The 20573-nt window shown below is 33.7% G+C and overlaps 1 protein-coding gene across 1 annotated transcript; it reads right to left on the minus strand.

The window, feature by feature from the left end:
- Positions 1-315: 315 nt before the first annotated feature.
- LOC123534685 (E3 ubiquitin-protein ligase TRIM33-like) lies at positions 316-20071 on the minus strand. The gene is made up of 2 exons (XM_053535679.1): positions 19971-20071; positions 316-12991 (listed from the first exon to the last, which is right to left on the minus strand). Exon 2 carries the CDS (start codon positions 12982-12984, stop codon positions 11584-11586), a length of 1401 nt encoding a protein of 466 aa, XP_053391654.1. The 5' UTR covers positions 12985-12991; positions 19971-20071; the 3' UTR covers positions 316-11583.
- Between the last annotated feature and the right edge of the window lie 502 nt (positions 20072-20573).

Raw genomic sequence — 20573 nt, forward strand, 5'->3', positions numbered from 1 at the left:
ATAAGTATAAATTTGATAAACATACTTTGCCTAAGGAAATGTATAAATATTAGACATATTGTAATATATTTGTAAAATATTTGCATTAAAAATTATGTATTTAGATGGAATTCATTAGAAACGCAAGTTTGAAAAATTATTATTACCTCCCTTTGCCTGTCTTGGTTGCGCAACCAAGATAGATTGGAAATAAATGAATTCAGAAGCTACACACGGCTTTAAAACTTGCATTTTGGTTCAGATTGTTCAATAGTTGATATGTCTATCAAATGCAAATGTAAAACTAGACATTGTATCGGAATAAAAAGAAATACCCAGCTTTTTATATACTTTCATATTAAAGGGGAGTAATTACAAAATTTTATAAAAATAATAAAATATACATTTCAAATAGGAATCTAACTCTATGTAATCAGTCTTTTTGTTCCTTAAATAATTCTCTACCAGAATATACAAAAAGTAAAAAATGACATTAAATGTTGATTAAATGTGATTGACCACCTTTAAAGTTAATAATAATATTACCGGTATATTTTAAAATATTTCTAACATATAATTTTCACAGACAAACATTAAATTTCTATCACTGTCACTAGCATCACTGTTTTAAAACTCAGTCAAAACTTAGAATAATGCAAAGTAGTCTCTGAAGAAATGTGTTTTCAACATTTTCTTAAAGCAGTCAATTGAAGAACTTTGTCTGATGTTCAGCAGTAAATTGTTCCACAACTTTGGCCCTATAGTACTGTAATAGCAGTAAAATTTAGGCCATATTTTTAAATTGAAATATGCAAGAAATTAAAATTCAGAAATTTGTTTTAAAAAGGTATTTTTTAAAGATTATTCATTTATTAAATTAAGAAGATTTTCAGTAGATTTATTATGCAGATAATATGCACAAAATGTGAAGCCAAGCTATATGATAAGATATTGGCACTTTTATGTGCAGATATGTGACATCTGGCATTACCTGTCCAGAACTGCTAATTGCAATTATCATAAATTGGTGTGTCTGCTATCTCCAGGTATCTTTAATAAGCTTGTTGTTATGTAGATATAATTTGAATATTGAATAATGGTATTAGTTTATGGCTTTAGATGTGAGAGGGTCATCCAGGCCCTTTCAAGCTTAAATTTGATTGGCTACTGATAAAAGTATATTTCTTTTCATTGGTTAATTATTTTTATTTGCAAATCTTGATGAAGCAGTTTTTGCTGCTATTCAGGGAGTTAAGTTTTAGACACAAAAGTGTAAAGATGTTTTAAAAGTTCCTGGCATCTCTTGCCAGAAATAGAGGCATATCAGTGACTTATATTGAGTCAGCCTATTTAACTTTGAAGGAACACTTAAGCTTTACTTTGTTATTTAAATACAGGATTTTGTTAATTGTGGTAACTTTACCATTGGAAATTTGTTATTCACTGGAACTTTGTTACATCTTTGTTGCTTGTTATAATCTAAACGGGAAACCTGAATTAAACTTCAAAAACAGTTACAATGTGTTTTATCTGCAGTGTGGACAATTATCTAAAGGTCAAGCCTAAAACCAAAGGCTTGTAAGTCTGTCAAAATGAGGTTCCTTTAAATTTATAACACTCGGTAGAATCTCACAGGAGCTCGAACCCGTCTATTTTCCCCAAGACTACAAAAATCAACCGGTACCACCTGTGAGCCCGAGTCATGACCCCAGCACCCTTGGAACGATAAGGGCCCTCTATGACAGTACTAAAGCTTCTATCACTAAAAGTTTTTCGCTTGTTTAAAGGGACGGTGTAACAATCAACTGATGACTCCGAGGATCTGAGGGAGCGCTGGGGGATTTTCGGTGTTAAGAGTTCAATCAAATATGCAGGCGCATTTCCAACATGGCAATTGAACATGTACGTCAAGATCTTAAAGTTTATTCTGGCTTTGATCGGCAGCCAGTGCAAATCGTAGAGTGCCTGCTTAGAACTGTCTCTTCTTCTACGATTCAGAACTAACTTCACACACATATTTTGAATGCGTTGCAGTTTTGGGATGTCACAATCAGAAATACCGTATAAAATAACATTATAGTAGTCTAAATGCGAAATAACCAGCGACAGCACTAAGGTTTCAGTTGCATCCTGAGTCAAATATTTGCGAATGTTTTTGATTCGGAAAAAGTTCAACATTGCCGTTCTACACTTTATTTTTATATGCTCTTTGAAAGTTAAAGTTTCGTCCAAAAAGGCCCCCAAATATCTGATGTTACTCTGTCTCTTGATTTTATCACCACAAATATCTATCTCATGAATGTTTAACTTGTTCAACTGAGGGGCACTTCCAAAAGCAATATGTTCTGTTTTTGAGGAATTCATTTTAAGTTTGTTACTGTTCATCCAACCATTTGAATCTGTAGCAAACTCCTTCAGTTCACCAATGGATTTAGCCTCGATGGATGGTTCGGGCTTAAAACGTGTGCTTGCGGTGTGGTCATCAGCAAAGCCATAGATGGAAATGGATGGGGGAACAATGTCAAAAATCGTTCCTGCGTACGTGAGATAGAGCCACGGCCCTAAACAGCTTCCCTGGGGGACACTACACGTAAGCTCACGTGCCGATGACACTGTTTGATTCACACTCACGCGGTAGCTCCGTGGCCTCAGATATGAGTTCAACCAGTTGCAACACCAGAGACACCATACTGACATTTCAAAACGTCCAAAAGAATATCGTGATCTACCGTATCAAAAGCTGCACTAAGGTCTAATGCTATCAATGCAGTCACTTCTTGATGTTCCATAGTGTCTAAGATGTCATTAATAAGTCTCAATAAAGCCGATTCGCACGAATGATGTCGCCTGTATGCGGACTGATTTTTCGGAAGGAGATTATGTTCATTTACATGTTTATTAAGTAAATACAGTGCTGATTTCTCTATCAATTTGGACAAGAATGGTAAGTTGCTCACTGGCCTATAGTTTGAGAATATAAGTTCGAGACCAGCTTTCTTTAACAGAGGTCTAACTATTGCCTGTTTCCACTGCACTGGGAAGACTCCTTGAATCAATGAAAGATTCACTAGTCTAGTTATAATTGGGAGGAGCTCGTTTAAATATGACTTCAACACTTTTGTTGGAATAACATCAATTTCACACAACTTTGTTTGTAACTGGTTAATGAGTTTTCTAACTTCATCCTCACTAAGTTCATCAAATTTTCCAAATTCCGGCACATTTCTCATTGATGGTTTATAGTTTTCAAAATCTTTTAAGCTGTCCCATATTTTCTGAATCTTTTCCATGAAAAAGTCAGCAAATTTGTCAGCTAGAGTATTTTCATTTTCAACAACAGGCATTGGATTCTCCGACTTGCCGCCGGTGAGATCTGTCACAAATTTGTAAAGTTTTTTGGAATCACCTTTGTAAAATGATAAATAATACATGGACATGATGTACAATTTATACCTATTACACTATAGATAATAATATAAATATTCTAACATATAAACAAGAGCTGTCACTAATGGTGACAAATGCCGCCCCCCTGCAGCGTCTTGACCTTTGACCTGGTGACCTTGACCTTTGACCCCAAAGTTAGTAGGGGTCGTGTACTCAATAAGTACTATCAGCATGTGAAGTTTGAAGGTCCTGGGTGCAGTGGTTCGCGAGTAAAGTGCCTTCATGCAAAAAGTTGTTTATATTAAACAAAAGTCATTAAATATGGGGTATTCCGAATCATGGTACTTATGTCTGTTCTATTCTATACCAAATAGTTGTTTATATATGACTTTCCCTTTCATCACCGTTAGATATTTACTAGTGTTACCCCATTCATTTAAAAAGAGTGCCAGACTGTCACAAAATATGCCCGTTGGATGAAAGCTGTTTGACTTAGAAAACGGTCAAGGCTAAATTTGCAGTTTTTCAAGTAATTCAAGGGCCATAATCCAAGAGTGCCTGGGGCGATTTGGGTGGTTATCGAACTTGGCCAATATATTATACCCACAAACATATTTAAGCAAGTTTAGTGAGGATCGGATGAAAACTGTTTGACTTAGAGAGTGGACATGCTTTGGACGCTGACCGCCTGCTACGGGTGTTCACATAATACACCCCGCTCTTTCAAAGACGGGCGTATAAAAATGCCTTGAACTCATGTCAATAGAAAGTCTGAACCATTTTACATGCTACTATGCATTACACAGAATGGCAGTTTGTCTCCATGTTGAAACTGTTAACAATAAATATAAATTATACAGCTTTCATTAATACGGTCTTATTTTTTAATTCAAAAGAATTTTTGTGTGATCTACTGATCATGAAGTTTTTCTAACATTCCGAAGAGCATTTCATTTTAAAACTAGTATTCACGTCGGTAAACATCTAAAGGTAGAAATGTGTAACGTCAGTAGTGATTCGGAATGCCTGGAAATGATTCGGAATAGCCGAGGTCACAAAGTTCGGGAAAATTGAAATATTACCGTAAGTTAGCGATATTTCTGAATTTAGATAAAAGTTTTTTATTGGCAGTTAAATGATGTATTCATGAATATGTATAAATGATATTGTACATGTTGAAGCATTAGTCTAATTTTAATTTTGATGAAAACTGGTTCGGAATACGCAAGTAGGCTGTATATTTTACAAGCTGGCCTTATTTGCTAAAAGATTATGGACAATAAGCACACAAGATTATCAAATTTTGATTAAGATAAATATACAACATGAAATAAAGAAAACATTTATTTAAGTTTTGCAAAAAACCCGTTACAGTTGCCTTTTTTAAAGAATAGTGCAGTCTGCTTAGAAATGATATATACATTGTCCCACTACATCTAATTATACATGTATATAAATGAATAGTAACTTATATGGGCTTAAAACTTGTATCAAGTACACTATGCACAATAATACATGTTCCGAGTCAGAAAATGAATGTAAACTTATTAAATGTGACCACAAATAAAGGATGCAAGTAGATCCCTATACAACGAAATTATTTTGATGAAAAACAAGCCTGAAATTATGCAATGCAGGAAGAAAAAGATTGGGAATTATACTAGTGATAAAATGGGAATCATGTTTCATTAAATTACCTCATTTTATAAATTATTTCCCACTTCCAGTAAGTGTAGGAATATATTTAGCTACGACTTCAATTCAGCTTGTATTTCAGGAAATTAATTTGTTTTAAAGATGGCATGAATCAGATAATGAAAGGATTGTCATGAATATAATTAGTGTAAGTACATTTGTTAATTACAAAAGTTACATCCTTGAATAAGCTGTTTAAAAGTAGTCTTTTGAAGGGAATGTGATTAATTGAGAACTTATCAAATATGATGCATCCATATGACACAAAACTCTGGCAAAAATATGAGCCGCGCCTTGAGAAAACCAACATAGTGACTTTGCGACCAGCATGGATCCAGACCAGCCTGCGCATCTGCGTAGTCTGGTCAGGATCCATGCTGGTCGCTTTCAAAGCCTATTGCCATAGAGAAACTGTTAGAGAACAGCATGGATCCTGACCAGACTGCACGGATGCACAGGCTGGTCTGGATCCATGCTGGTCGCAAAGCCAGTATGTTGGTTTTCTCATGGCGCAGCTCAATTATGTTTTTTTAAAAAGAAACACTGAAACCTCAGTTCATACTAAACCTATCATCCCCGCAATTGAGAAAACCCCCAGTCTTCCCCTACCAGGTCATTTAAGATTCTTATAATTAAAATACAAATTATTGTCAATGTGCAATACAGAGTACACTCTGTTTCACAGTATCCCAGTTGACTGAATGATATTTAATATGCTTTCAAATGCTTATTTTGCTTGTTTTCACAAACAGTGAAACTTGCAAATTTACAAGCATAAATAAATAACAAACATTTTTACACAAACTTGCTCTTAAACAAAAATAACAAACAAGAGCATTCTGGACAAACATTCTTTACTGGCTGAAATATGAATTCTAAGAGTGATAGAAATACAAATATGTCTGTGAAAATGCTAATTAGGTTGATCTGTAAGCAGCTTATAAGATAAAATTATCTCAACATTGAAACTGATAGTGAATATTTGTTTTAAAACAGACTTCTGTATAATGATGAATAACAAGTACAGTATAATTATGTCTGATTATGTCACATGTGTCCTTATTATATACTGTTATTCTAAAATCACTTATTGTTATAGGAACTAATTTTCATAGAATTTGTGGCTGGGAACTCATTTTCATGGATTTTGTGAATGGGAATTTTCGAAGATTTTGTTGTTGCCATTATCAACTTAATTTATTCCCAATAAACAAAAAAAACTAACATTCATTTCAGTTATGAAATTGGAAATAATCACACAAAATAGCTGTTTTAATCAAATCAATGAAATTTAATGACAGCAAAAATGAAATGATTTCACAGTTACACCTATCTGAGCTAGATAAAATCAGTGTGGGCAAGTAAATATTAACCTGACTCTTTTCAATTCAATTTTTTCAAACTGTTGTACTTTTCTGTATGGAAGCAGCCATGTTGCATATTTAGTACAAACACACATTATAACAAGAAATTGTGTCCATAGGACACAGATGCCCCCACATACTGTGCCATCCTCTATATAGCAAAAACCACAAAGGGCTGTAACTGCAGTAAAAACAGTCACAGAAAAAATCCTTCCTTTATGCTCATTGTTCATCTGTGGAAGTTTGAAGCAAATCAAGCTAATAGTGTGGGAGGTGTTGGACACACAAGATGTTTCTCTATATTCCATATAGCAAAAACTATCAAAGGGCCATTACTGCAGTAAAGATAGTCACAAAAAAAATCCTTCCTTTAAGGTCATCTGCACATCAAGCTTGTTCATCCGTGAAAGTTTGAAGCAAATCAGCCCAATAGTGTGGGAGGAGTTGGACACACAAGATTTGTCTCTATATTAAATATAGCAAAAACTATCAAAGGGCCATAACTAGTAAAAACAGTCACAGCAAAAATTCCTTCCTTTAAGGTCATTTACACATCAAGCTTGTTCACCTGTTCAAGTTTGATGCAAATCAGGCTAATTCTGTGGGCAGGGTTGGACGCGCAAAATTTCGAGACGTATGTAGGGACAGCAGCAATGCTATATGCCCCCCACATAAATGTGTGGGGGCATAAAAAGAAGTGAACATCTAAAATGGAAATAAAAGCAACATAAAAAAAGATCGTAAGTCGTATGAAAATAAAGAATTTAAATCTTAACTATCGCTATACAATAACAAAACTAACAGACTCCACCCCCCCTCCACTCCAACACACCCACTGCTCAATCTGACCAAGGCTGACAAACAAAATCCCCCAATTGATTTTTTTTCAATTAAAGGTGTTTTTCACAATTATTTCTAGCGGACAGAATTTTTTGTAACTTTGCATATTTATAGATTGATGTATGACAAGTTAAAATAAAAAATAAAACTAATAGGTACCCGTGCTTCTTTTTTCAATATTCAAAGTTTATTAAGAACACCAAATCGGTATTTTTGTCTGAAGAAACAGTACATACATGTTATAATAAAACTACTGCAAACAATTATTTATTCGAAGTTTCATTCTGATGTTACTTTTTATGCATCCGAATTAATAACACCACTATAACTTTGCATAAAATGTCAACATATAGATATATTAACTCAGAAAAATTACTCTTGACAGATGTCGAAAGTATCTGAAACTGAGAAAAACACGAAGTATTTCTTAATGATATGAAAAATCTAGCGGACAGATTTTTTCCAAATTTTATATTATGTAAGCTAGAACTAAGACAAAAAAATCTAAACCAAAAAAATAATATCAACCCGTGCTTGTTTTCAAGAAAAATTAAAAAATATTCACTCCACCCACAAAGTATTTTTTCATTACCCCACCCACCTAAAAATTATGAACATTTTTTTTTCTTACAAAACAAATTGAACAATGTTATTACCAGTTCCTTAACCAATATTCTTACTCACATGCGGAATAATGCTCCTTTAAGGTTGCAAGCCTCTAGATCAAATACTTTTTGAGATACGTGCTACACAAGCTTTCACATCCCATTTACGTATATATTTGACCACGTCAAGGGACATAAATCTGTTTTTATTGAGTGAAACCTCAAATAAAAGCACTGGTGCACAATTTCGCATTCTGAATTTAATTCTTGTGTGGTTTCATGACTCTTGGCGCATATAATTTTGAGGTACATGCGACACAAATGTTTAGACCCTTTATGTACAATTTGACTATCAGGGGCCATAACTCTGGTCTTACTACGTGAAATTCGGGATGGGGCACAAAAAGTATAACAACATTTTTAGGAAGTCACATTTGAACTTGAAGGAGATATATCTACTTTAAGATTTTCTGGAATTTTATTTGACTTGGAGTCGGCTGCATCATTACTGGACGAAATAGTTTACTTTCAAATTGGCTGTCCACAATGTATTCGATTCGAGCACTTCCTACAACTACTCCTCCAATAAAACACCATCACTTTTAAAGGTAAAATATGGATGCACGACCTATATTGTCAGTACATACGATATATTTTGCGCGAGTGCCCTCATATCCGACAATTATGCACTTTCGGCGGCGAATTCTGAACTTTACAGTGGATATCGCTTGCTGCGCGATTGAGCTGCGCACAAAATATTGTGATGAACTCCTTTAAAGTCAAACTTTCACTTAAATCTTTTAAATACAATGTATTGATAAATTTCATCTTAGAAGTTTTCAGTTTATAATTTCTGTTTTTCTGAAAGGATTTTACTGAACAAAATCGAAGACAGGATTTTTTTGCCTTGGTCAAGTTGAGTAGTTGGGGGTGGGGGAGCAGAATGTCCCACAGTCAAAACAAACAGTGTCATCACTTTAAGTAAGTAAACAAAAACATGAGACTAATGTAGTATCATCAACAACAATGCTACTAATTCTCATAAGTGTACCAATGTGGCTCAGGGCTCTAATGGCAGGAATATCAACTCTTTGTAGAATTGTAGACATTTTTTTAAATTTACACATACATGTAACATAAAGTCCAGAATTTAGTCACAATAAAACTCATTTTTTTTTTATATCAAATCTATCTCTAGTAAGTTCAATATAATTTCCTCTTAACTGAAATCACTGTTGTAATCCAAAGGTATGCGCATTAAATCATACCAAACAGATTAAAAACAGCTAAAATGTTTAAAAATGATTGACAGAAAGGAAGAATAATTTAAGGTATCCTTCAGGCATTTGCTGATAGTGTCATAATAAAATATGACACTGTTCTTACACTCTAATATCAAAGTTTAAAATATGGCAGTTAACATACTACTTACTGAGCTATGCTTTTTCACTTTGTTTATAAAATAATTGAGGCCTTTGCATTGTTTATCTTCTGATATACAACAGTTCAGAGTTCAGATGCAAAGGAGCATTAGCATGATTAAATATCCTAGCATCTGACCTGTGAATCATGCTAAATCAGACAATAAACCACACAATGGCATTGTTTATTTCAATTCTAACATGCTCATTAAAACATGATGACAAAAGTTATGCTGGAGTTCATTCATCTGAGCAGTAATGAACTGGCCGCCATGCAGCTATTTGATATCATAACGTTCTCTCCCCAGTCCACATGTCAACCACTGTTTATTGCAGAATATAAAATGCTTGCCTTCCATCTTCAGTTAACTATCAAACAAATCCAGACATGTTAGAAAGTGTGAATACCATACATGCATAATATATAGTTAATTTATAATATGAAAAATTACAATTCAACAATAACATTTAAACATTATCTATTTCACAATTATTATAATTTGTTAAAGGGAAAGACAATTTTGTTATAGTTCTAATCAGTTTGTTTAGTCTTCTTTCACTATTTAAGACAGTGAGTAATTTCCAAAAGCAGTTTAAAATGAGAAAGAAGGAACATCAATTTTTATATTTTATCAAAAAGGCTGCCACATTGTTGCTAGGCAATGTTAAAACAAAATGAGGGACTGAATTGATCTTTAGATATACACATACCTTATGTAGATTTCATGTAATCCTCTTATTTATGCTATTTTGCATTATAATCCCTTCATGTCTTTGTTTACTTTAATTTGTTAATTTGTGTTTACTGTATATACAAAATGTATATACATTTGAGGCTCACAGGGAAGACTGGGTACACCCAACTGTGTTGCCTCATTAAATAAAGACTTTATTATTTTACTGGAATGAGTCATTGTCATTGAAAGAATAAATATAAAATATCTGACAATCTTTTAACCTTTCATTTACATCCTATCTACAAAGCAGTACTATCTCTAAGCAAGTTTGATCAATTACAGTAAAATCAGAATTTTTTGCGAAGGATTTATTTTTACTTTTTTCAATAATGGTAAATATTTGTGAAAAGAACTACTCGTGAAAATATTGTTATTATAATACGTTATAAAAAGCCTTAACTGTATTGCACTTGTTCATTTACTGCAAATATTCTACCATGAAAATTAAGTCAAATTTAATTTTAACTTTGCAACTATATCTGATTTTACAGTATTATCAAAAACTAACCTAGAACTGACTGTACAGCAGTCCCAGACGTCAAGACAAAATTGCTACTATGGTTCGACCAACAGGTTGTTGCTTTCTTATATCAGACAAGACACAAAATATTAAGATGGCAGTAAAAGCAAACTCATACATTTGTATACCATAATTCTGCATGTCAGATGAGGTCCCATGAGAACAAAGCAAAAATAAATTTGCTGATATGTCATTTATCGGCAGAAAACATCCATTACAAACTGGATGCATTTTATAAATCGAAGATTTTTTATATATAGAACAGTAAAATAGTTTTACTATAGTACTTGGCTGAAGGAGCTTTCTACATTGCAATACTACTCACCAACATAAACAAGAATGGATAGCAGATTAGATATGCAATATAATACATTAAGCAGGAGAATAATCTGGAAACAATCTCCACTACAATACACAACTTACTGTACATTACATTGTAAAATCAATAGAATATAAATTAATATAAGTAATGACATACATTATAATAATGGTAAATTATGATTAAAGCTAGTGATTTCAGAAAACATTCTCATTTCTATATATACATATTTCAAACTAGCATATACAAAATTCACTGAATGTGCAGACATGCAACTATATATAGTATTCATAGTTCTGCTATTCAAATGACCTTCCACAGCTGGCCCAAATAATGAGAGTTACAACCAAAGTCAGGCTTGAATCCAAAGGGAGTAAATGATCCAATCTATTGACTTTGACGTTTAGTTTCTGCATTTTAATGATTTCACAAACAAGTAGTGTTTCATTTCCTTCCTCTCATTCAGTCATCTTTGACTACATACTGAATAAATCATCGTAATTCTAGATCTTACAACATTGCTAATCTTTCTTAGCAAGTTCAAATATACGTAAAGTATGGCAGTATAGATGAATAAGCTTTGGAGCTTTCCCTGATTTTAAAATGGTGTAAGTTTTGACTGTGTCCAACAATTAGTTCATGTTAAAACTTTGTTTATATCAATAAATTGTCTTGCCCACACTCTTGCCAGTCTCATACAACAATTGAAACCATCTTTAACAAATAGCAAATTTAAAACCTGCTAGCTGACCAGTCGAAACGCTTGTATTATTTGATGAGAACCGACTATTTTTAAACACAAAATCAACACCTTCAGCAGAGCATTTCGATTTTCCGCCTTTTCCATAGTAACTGTTATCTGCCTTTATTGTGAGAATAATATGATATTCTTCACCCGCATTCAGTCTTACACCGTAGGAGCCATTTTCGTTTTCAACTCCTATTTCGTATGTCGGTTTGGTTACCCTGCATCCAACATTTGCTTCTGTTGACGAAATTATATTATTCCTTTCATCTTGAATTTCCAGCAACACTTCCATATTGCCGTCAACTTTGCAATTTCCGTAAACGTAAATAAAATCAATTCTTACATCTTGACTCGCTTCAACTACAATAGCATCTTTCTTGTTAATACGGTAACCCCAATCAATCCCATGTTCGGAAAAACGTTGAATATAACCCTGTTTCTCACCGAGTATCTCATGTGTTATTGTTCCCAAAGATTTTCCTTCCTGTAAAGAGGAGACTATAGCTGAATTTGGTTGAAAGTGATATGCTTCAGGTGACACCAGCAGTGAGAGCCTTTTCTTACTGTCTTTAATTAGTTGCTCAGCAAATTTGAGCTGCATAAAAAGTCTGTCTGCTTGTTTGGAGGCATTGAATTGTTGAATGGATTCAAATGAGGTTTTAAGTGACTTTGTGACATCATTACAAATTGTTTCTGCAGTCTTAAGTTTTGTGTCATTTTCCTGTTGTAGGGACTTTGTCATATCTTCTGCTTCCTTTTCTAGTTCATATAATCTCTTTATCATCTCCTGTCTGAACTTCTTTATGTCTGCCAGAACATCGGTCAATGACTTATTAGAGCTTAATGTCTTTTCCCTTAGATCTGTTTGTGTCTTCTTAATTGTATCAGTTAAGTTGCCCAGACCTTTCAGAGTATCTGTGTACTCTTTGCTGCTTAGGCTCTGCTTAGATATATCTGGTATATAGCTGACTTGGCAAAATGTTTTTGTATGGTCAAGGGTAACACATACACTGCATAGAAGTGCTTCATGATCTTTGCAGTAGAATTTGATAATTTCTTTCTTGTGTTCAGGACAAGGTGTTGTAAGATCACTAGACTGAACCATTTGAGCAGATTTTGATGGAACTTGTAGAGTCTGTGGCATGTTATGTGCATCCAGGAGGGTATGGTGTCTGGAGGGTTTTGCCCGTCTGTGATGGTTAAAACAAGACTCACAGAGGTGTTCTTCACAGTCTGTGCAGAACCCATAGGCTGGAAGAATAAGGTTATCTCGGTCACATGGTTGACAAAATATTTCATAGTCTTCCCCCGAGCCTTTAGATAAAGATGAAGAAAATTCTTGTTGCGCTTTTCTCCCTGATACAGCCATTTTGTATCTGGAAAACATAATTCTGAATTAATAACGTATTGAATGTCTAGTTTTAAAATTTGATTTTAACATAAAAGTATAATCATTTTGAGATGGGAAGCAAACAAGACCTTTATGCCAGACAGGGAAATCATTAAAGTAAAGGAGAGTACTTGTTGGGTAAAACAAAGCGTTTCCTTAAGACATCAATATTTCTTAAAATAACAGTGGATAGAACAATATATAAATTAATATACATAAATGAATCAGGTTATTATCTACTTATACAATGAGAAAAGCTCAATGGTAAACTCATTTTTCATTCATTAGCTGTTAAAGCTCCGTCATATTGTCAAAACTTACATGCCAACCTAATTTATTCTTAGACCCGGTGAGATTGTCTTTAAATTTCCTTGAATACAAGAATGGTCTAGGCTAAGATGTTCAAAGTTATCAATCACATTTGAGCAACATTTTATGATATTTTTTTACTTTTAGTATTTTCTGTTTGAGATTTATTTAGGGAACAAAATGGGCCCATTTCAAAGAGTGAGATCCCTATTAGAAATATATGTTTTATTACTATTTATGAACTTGTGTAATACTCCCATATAATATGAAAATTAAAAAAAAAAATGGACTATTGCTTTTGATATCAAAATAATTTCTAATTTTACATTTGCATTTGATACATATTGGGATATTTCAAGAATATGAAAAAAAAACAAACAAGTTTTAAAGTAGTGTGAAACCCTGGAATTATATATTTCCATTTTATCCCTGCTCAACCAAAATAGATGAAGGGAGATAATAATTTATTTTAAAAAATTGCATTTCTAATTAATTTCGGCTTTTATGTACATTTTGTATTTGTAATTGTAAATTTTTGACAAATATAATACAATATTAGTTTTCTTATATTCATATGATTTCTTAGGCAAAGTACATTTATTAAACATGCTAGAATAACTCCATCTTGGATGGGCAACCAGGGCAGGTATGGCACCCCAATTGTCCGATGATTATGTGAACCCAGGTTCACGGCCGAAAAACTAGAATAAATGATCGATAAACAAGGTTTTTTGAACGTAAAACCAAGTTTTTCGAATACTTAGCTATATTTTGTGTGAAAACATAGCATAATGGGCATAAACTATAGTTTCTCGATTGAACTATGAATTTCGGTCATTATCCTAAGTTCAATAGCCTAAACCTATGTTTACCAGCATAAACCTTGGTTCACCAGCGTAAGCCAATGTTTATGAACACGAGCCTATGTTAACTACTGTGAACTTGGGTTTATGACGTGATCATGGATTTAAAACCGTAAAAATAGGTCCATGCTCGTGAACATAGGAAAACGACCGAAATCATAGTTTTGTTCGAGAAACCTTAGATAGATAGATTTATTTCGATAATTGAGCAAACATAACATAGTTACAATACATGCATATAATAAAATTTATAATCACATAAAAGTTGTCATATGAAGTAATGTGTTATGAACTATGTCAGTCACATCAATATCAAGGATGACACAAGAAAAAAAATCTCTTATTTCCATTGTGGTCCTTGGTACCAATGGTCTGACATAGAGAGGCATGAAACATTAACATGAATATATATAAAAAATTACTGAGTTCATTATTATAAAATAACGTATATGTTATGCATATGTAATTATAATTGCTCAAACTAATCAATTTATGATTCTTAATTAAACGAAAGACAGATGAATAAATAGACACCAATATCACATCAATATCACAGTACATTGTGAAAATATAATTTCTTTAAAAAATGCATTACAACCAGGGACTAGATAACAGAAAGAACACATAAGTTCAGCAACGAAGCTTATCGTTAAGAAAGTGGTCCTTTACCGCCCTTTTAAAACTAGATATGTTGGGCAATTGTCTTATGTGGGGAGGCAGCATGTTCCATAACTTGCAGCCCAAGTAGGAAAAAGACTTTAGACCAAAGCCTTTAACTTTCGGTGGCACAAATGACCCATTTTGGCTAGATCTAGTTTGGTATGCGTGAACAGAATCCTGTTTAACGATATGATGACCCATGTAATCAGGGGATTGACCATTTTTTATTTTAAAAACATGACAAAGAGTAATTTGTTCAACTCTTCTGGAAATGGGTAACCAGTCTAGGGAAATAAAATGATGTTGTTCAATATGACATCTGTGTTCCAAGTTCAATACAAATCGGATCAATTTATTTTGTGTAACCTGTAGTTTGTCCTTCCAAAATTTTGTTAAACCAGGATACCAAAATGAACAAGCATAGTCAAAATGGCATTGAATAAGGGATAAAACCAAAAGTCTTTTAGTATGTTCATTAAGATAGGCCTTCTTTCTATAAAGAAATTTTAACCTGGCATTAGCTTTCTTAATAATGGAACTAGCCATAGATTCACCAGTTAAACTCTGATCTAAGGTTGCACCCAAGTATTTGACAGCTGAGGTAGGATTAATATTTTGACCATTACACTTTATATTAAAGTCCCTATTAGTCCTAAGTTTAGGCTTGGAACCAAATATAATAGATTCAGTTTTACCCAGATGTAGAGACAATTTATTATCAATTAACCATTGACTAACCATTTCAAGATCTTTAGCTAGATCATTTTCAATAGATGACTTAGTTTTACCAGAGACCATTATAGCAGAATCATCAGCATAGAGTAACAGTTTATTTTTAACCACTGCAGATATATCATTCACATAAATTAAAAACAAAAGAGGTCCTAGTATTGACCCTTGCGGGACACCACAAGTAATTTTACAAGGCTTAGAAAAGGTTCCAGAGACATCTACAAGTTGTTGTCTGTCAGATAAATATGATCTGAACCAACATAATACATCAGGGCCAAGACCAAGGCCTTCAAGTTTCATAAGAAGGATAGAATGATCCACAGTGTCAAATGCCTTCTGGAGATCAAGTAAAATCATGCCTATGAGATGACCTTTATCCATTTCAAACTTGATATAATCAGAAAGATGTATGCGACATGTATCAGTTGAAAATCCTCTTCTGAAACCTTGTTTATCGAACATAAACCTAGGTTTAAGCTTGTAAACCCAAGCTCATGCTCGTAAACCCAAGTTCATGCTCGTAAACCAAAGTTCATGGTCATAAACATTGGTTCACGTCCGTAAACTATGGTTCATGGCATGCCAATTATCCGATAATTACGTTCTTGGTCAAAAAACTGTGGATTACCAAATATTAACCTATATTTTCTAGTGAAAAACATAGGATAATGGGTGTAAACCATAGTTTATGCTCTGGAACCCATGCTGACATTCAATAAACTAGGTTTCTCGAACTTTAAATTACAGTCGTTATCCGAAGTTTTAGAATGTGAACCTATGTTTACGTCCAAAAATCATAGCTTTGTTTGAGAAACCTAGTTCATTGAACGTAAAACTAGGTTCACGTTGATTTGATAATCCTAGTACATCAATTGCAAACTATAGTTTACGTTCTATAAACTAGGTTACTCAATTGAACTATGAATTTTCGTCTTTAACAGTTATCTAATGTTTACAAGAGTGAACTGGGGTTCAAGCGTGAACTGTGGTTCACTTGGGTATACATATGTGCCCCTACATTTATGAATTGTAAACTATGGTTTACAACCTTATCCTATGTTTTCGCTTGAAAGAATAGGTTAACATGCTTTTACATTTGAAAAACCTAGTTTATCGATCGAACCTAAAAAACAAGAAAAAAAAAAAAGATCCCTGAAGTACACCTGATGTGATATTTTTCCATTCTGATTTTGAATCACCTACACAGACTCTTTGTTTCCTCTCTTTTAAGAAATTTCTAATCCAATCTAAGATAGATCCATCAATTCCATATGCATTGAGTTTTAATAGAATTCTTTCATGTGGAATAGTGTCAAATGCTTTTTGCATGTCCAGATAAATTGTATCAGTTTGACAACAGTTGTTATCCTATGTGTACACTTGTGAACCGATGTTTACGACCGTGAACTTGGGTTTACAAGCGTGAACCTACTTTTATAGAGCGTAAACTATGGTTTACAGTGTTATCCTGTTTTCACTCAAAAATAAAGGTTAGTATTAGAAAAACCTGTTTTTATGTTCGAAAAACCTGGTTTAATGAATGTTAATCCTAGTTTTTCAACCATGATCCTGGGTTCACGTAATTATTGGAAACTTTACGTGCCATAGACAGGAAAAATACCTCCAGTGAAATTCAAACAGTCAATGAACACATTTGTTAAACTTTCAACCAAATCCATTACTTGATCAAAATCTTATTGACCATCTTTAAGTACCTCAATTACAAAAACAAAATCATACACAAAAACAAGAGGGCCAAGATGGCCCTAGGTCGCTCACCTGAGAAACAAACCATAACAGTGTAAACATGTTTGACCTAGTGACTTCATGGAAACAAATATTCTGATCAATTTTCATCAAGATTGGGCCAAAAATCTTGAGTGTAAACAAGTATTTTCTTTGATTTGACCTAGTGACCTAGTTTTTGACCACACATTATGCAGATTCGTCCTTGTCCAAGTGTCCATAAAAACAAACATTCTGACAAAGTTTCAGGAGAATTGAGCAAAAAAGTGACTTCTAGAGTGTATACAAGCATTTCCTTTGATATGACCTAGTGACCTAATTTTTGGCCTCACGTGACCCACATTCGATATCATCCAAGACGTTATGATAACAAGAGCTCGTCGAACACGAAATGCCCCCCTTGATGCATTCAGTAATTGCACAAGGAACAGAAATTATATGCTCACTGTAAACAAAAGTTCTACCATTCTGGTTTAATCCGACCTTGACCTTTAACCTATTAACCTAACAAGAGATTACAGAGTGATCTTGGTGCCATCCACTGAGCCATTTTTGAATGTTTCAAATTTCAAGACTAGCTCAAGATCAAAATCTAGGTCAAATTTCATTTTGGTACAAAACAATGTGTATGTGATCCAAATTTGAAAGCTGTGACTTGAGAAATGTGAAAGTAGGTAATAGGGAAAAATCAATGTCAAATTTCAATTCAGAACACAAAAATATGCATGCGGTCCAAATTTGAAGCCTGTAGCTTCAGAAATGTGAATGTAGGTCACTAGGTCAATTCTATCAAGGCAATCATTCTGACCAAATTTCATGAAAATCAATTGAAAAGTACAGTCTCTATCGCATACATAAGATTTTCTATCATTTGACCTAGTGACCTAGTTTTTGACCTCAGATAACCCATATTAAAACTGGACCTAGATTTTATCTAGGCAATCATTCCGACCAAATTTCATGAAGATCACGTGAAAAATACAGCCTCTATTGCATACACAAGGTTTTTCTTTGATTTGACCTAGTGACCTAGTTTTTGATTCTAGATGAACCATTTTCGAACACGGCCTAGATTTCATCAAGGTAATCATTCTGACTAAATTTCATGAAGATCAGTTGAAATATACAGCCTTTATCACATACACAAGGTTTTTCTTTGATTTGACCTTGTGACCTAGTTTTTAAACCCAGATGACCCATTTTCAAAGCTGGCCTAGGTTTTATCAATGTTATCATTCTGACAAAAAATCATGAAGATCAGTTGAAAAATACAGCCTCTATCGCATACACAAGCTTTTTCTTTGATTTGACCTAGTGACCTAGTTTTTTAACCCAGATGATCCATTTTCAAAATTGGCCTTTGATTTGACCTTGTGACCTAGTTTTTGACCCCAGATGACCCATTTTCAAAGCTGGCCTAGGTTTTATCAAGGTAACCATTCTGACAAAATTTCATGAAGATCAGTTGAAAAATACAGCCTCTATTGTATACACAAGCTAAATGTTGACAGACGACAGATGGACGACAGACAGACGCCGGACGCCGGACATCGAGCGATCTCAAAAACTTGCTAAAAATGCGGCCCCTAGAGTGTAAACAAGCTTAGTCTTTGAATTGCCCGGTGACCTAGTTTTAACCCAACGATACCCAGATTAAAATTCATCTGAGATTTCATGCATAAACGTGGCCTCTAAAGTGTTATCAAGCTTTTCCTTTGATTTGACTGGATGACCTAGTTTTTGACCCAATGTGACCCAGATTAAAACCTGACCTAGAGGTCATCAAGACAAACATTGTGATCAAATTTCATGAGGATCCAGTGTAAAATGCAGTCCCTTTTGAATACACATGATTTTTCCTTGATTTGACATTGCAACCTAGTTTTTTCCCACAGAATACCTATATTCAAACTTTACATAGATTTCATCAAGGCAGCCATTCTGACTAAATTTTATAAATATTCAGTGTAAAATGCAGCCCATATTGTGTACATTTTGAAAGGTTTTTCCTTGATTTGACAAAGTGACATAGTTTCTGAACCTAGTCGAACTAATCCGACGTATACAGTTTGTTTTATATTGTGACGGTCAAACTGTAACGTCGCGGTGGCTGCAAAAGTCAGAAATTAAAAAGCAGCCACTCCGCGACAGTAAGCTTGTCTAAGATGACCCATATTCAAACTTAACCTAGATTTCATCCAGATAAATATTCTGATCAAATTTCATAAAGATCCCGTGTTAAATGCGGTCCCTGTTGCTTACACAAGGTTTTTCTTTGATTTGACATAGTGACCTAGTTTTTTTTATCCAAGATGACCTATATTCGAACTTGTCCTAGATTTGATCAAGGCTATCATTCTGAACAAATTTCATGAAGATCAATTGAAAAATACAGCCTCTATCGCATGTATACACAAGCTAAATGTTGACAGACGACAGACAGACGGACGCCGAACATCGATTGATAACAACAACTCACCTGAGCAAACCATATAATGCTGAACGTACGGTGTATGACGGTCGTAGATGTGAAATGCCAAGCTACTTTCGTTTTCGATTAACGGTACTGTACTCTCTAAAAAAACAATCGATATGGATCCCTAAGCTTGATAAGGTTAAACATTAAGTAACAATATCTTTTTCAGAGTCACCTACCTTTGTTAAACAGTAAAACTGTTTGTAGATCTACAAAGATAGAACTTCCTGATTTTGTATCCTTTTCCGTTACTCATAGATTTATGCATCATTGGAGCACGTGACTATTTTATGAACAGCCGTCACCGCCAAAAAAATATTTTACAGACCATACAGGAAAAGATCAATGTTGACTTTTTTTCTCCAAGTGTATGTGGCGCCGTTTTACTATTTTATAGGCATTTTTGATATAAAAAAATCATTTTTTGGATTTCTTGATATCAAGAATTCCATTTCTTGATATAAATCATTTCTTGATATCAGAAAATCGATTACTTAAGAATCCATTTTCTGATATCAAGAAATCGATTTTCTGATATCAAAAATTCGATTTTTTGATATTAGGAATTCATTTTCTGATATCAAGAAAAGCTGTCCATTTTTTGATATCAAAAAATAGAATTTTTGATATCAGGAAATGAATTTTTGATATCAAAAAACCATGTTATTTCTTGATATCAAGAAATCGAATTCTTGATATCAATAAATGATTTTCTGATATCAAAAAATCGATTTCTTAATATCAAGAAATCAATTTTTTGATATCAAGAAATCAAGCCTATT

This window comes from Mercenaria mercenaria, unplaced genomic scaffold, assembly GCF_021730395.1.
Source record: "Mercenaria mercenaria strain notata unplaced genomic scaffold, MADL_Memer_1 contig_5010, whole genome shotgun sequence".
Lineage (NCBI taxonomy): Eukaryota > Metazoa > Mollusca > Bivalvia > Venerida > Veneridae > Mercenaria > Mercenaria mercenaria.

Bases quoted from the DNA above. Each gene is read 5' to 3' on its own strand.
- LOC123534685 (XM_053535679.1), bottom strand. From the start codon at position 12,984: ATGGCTGTATCAGGGAGAAAAGCGCAACAAGAATTTTCTTCATCTTTA.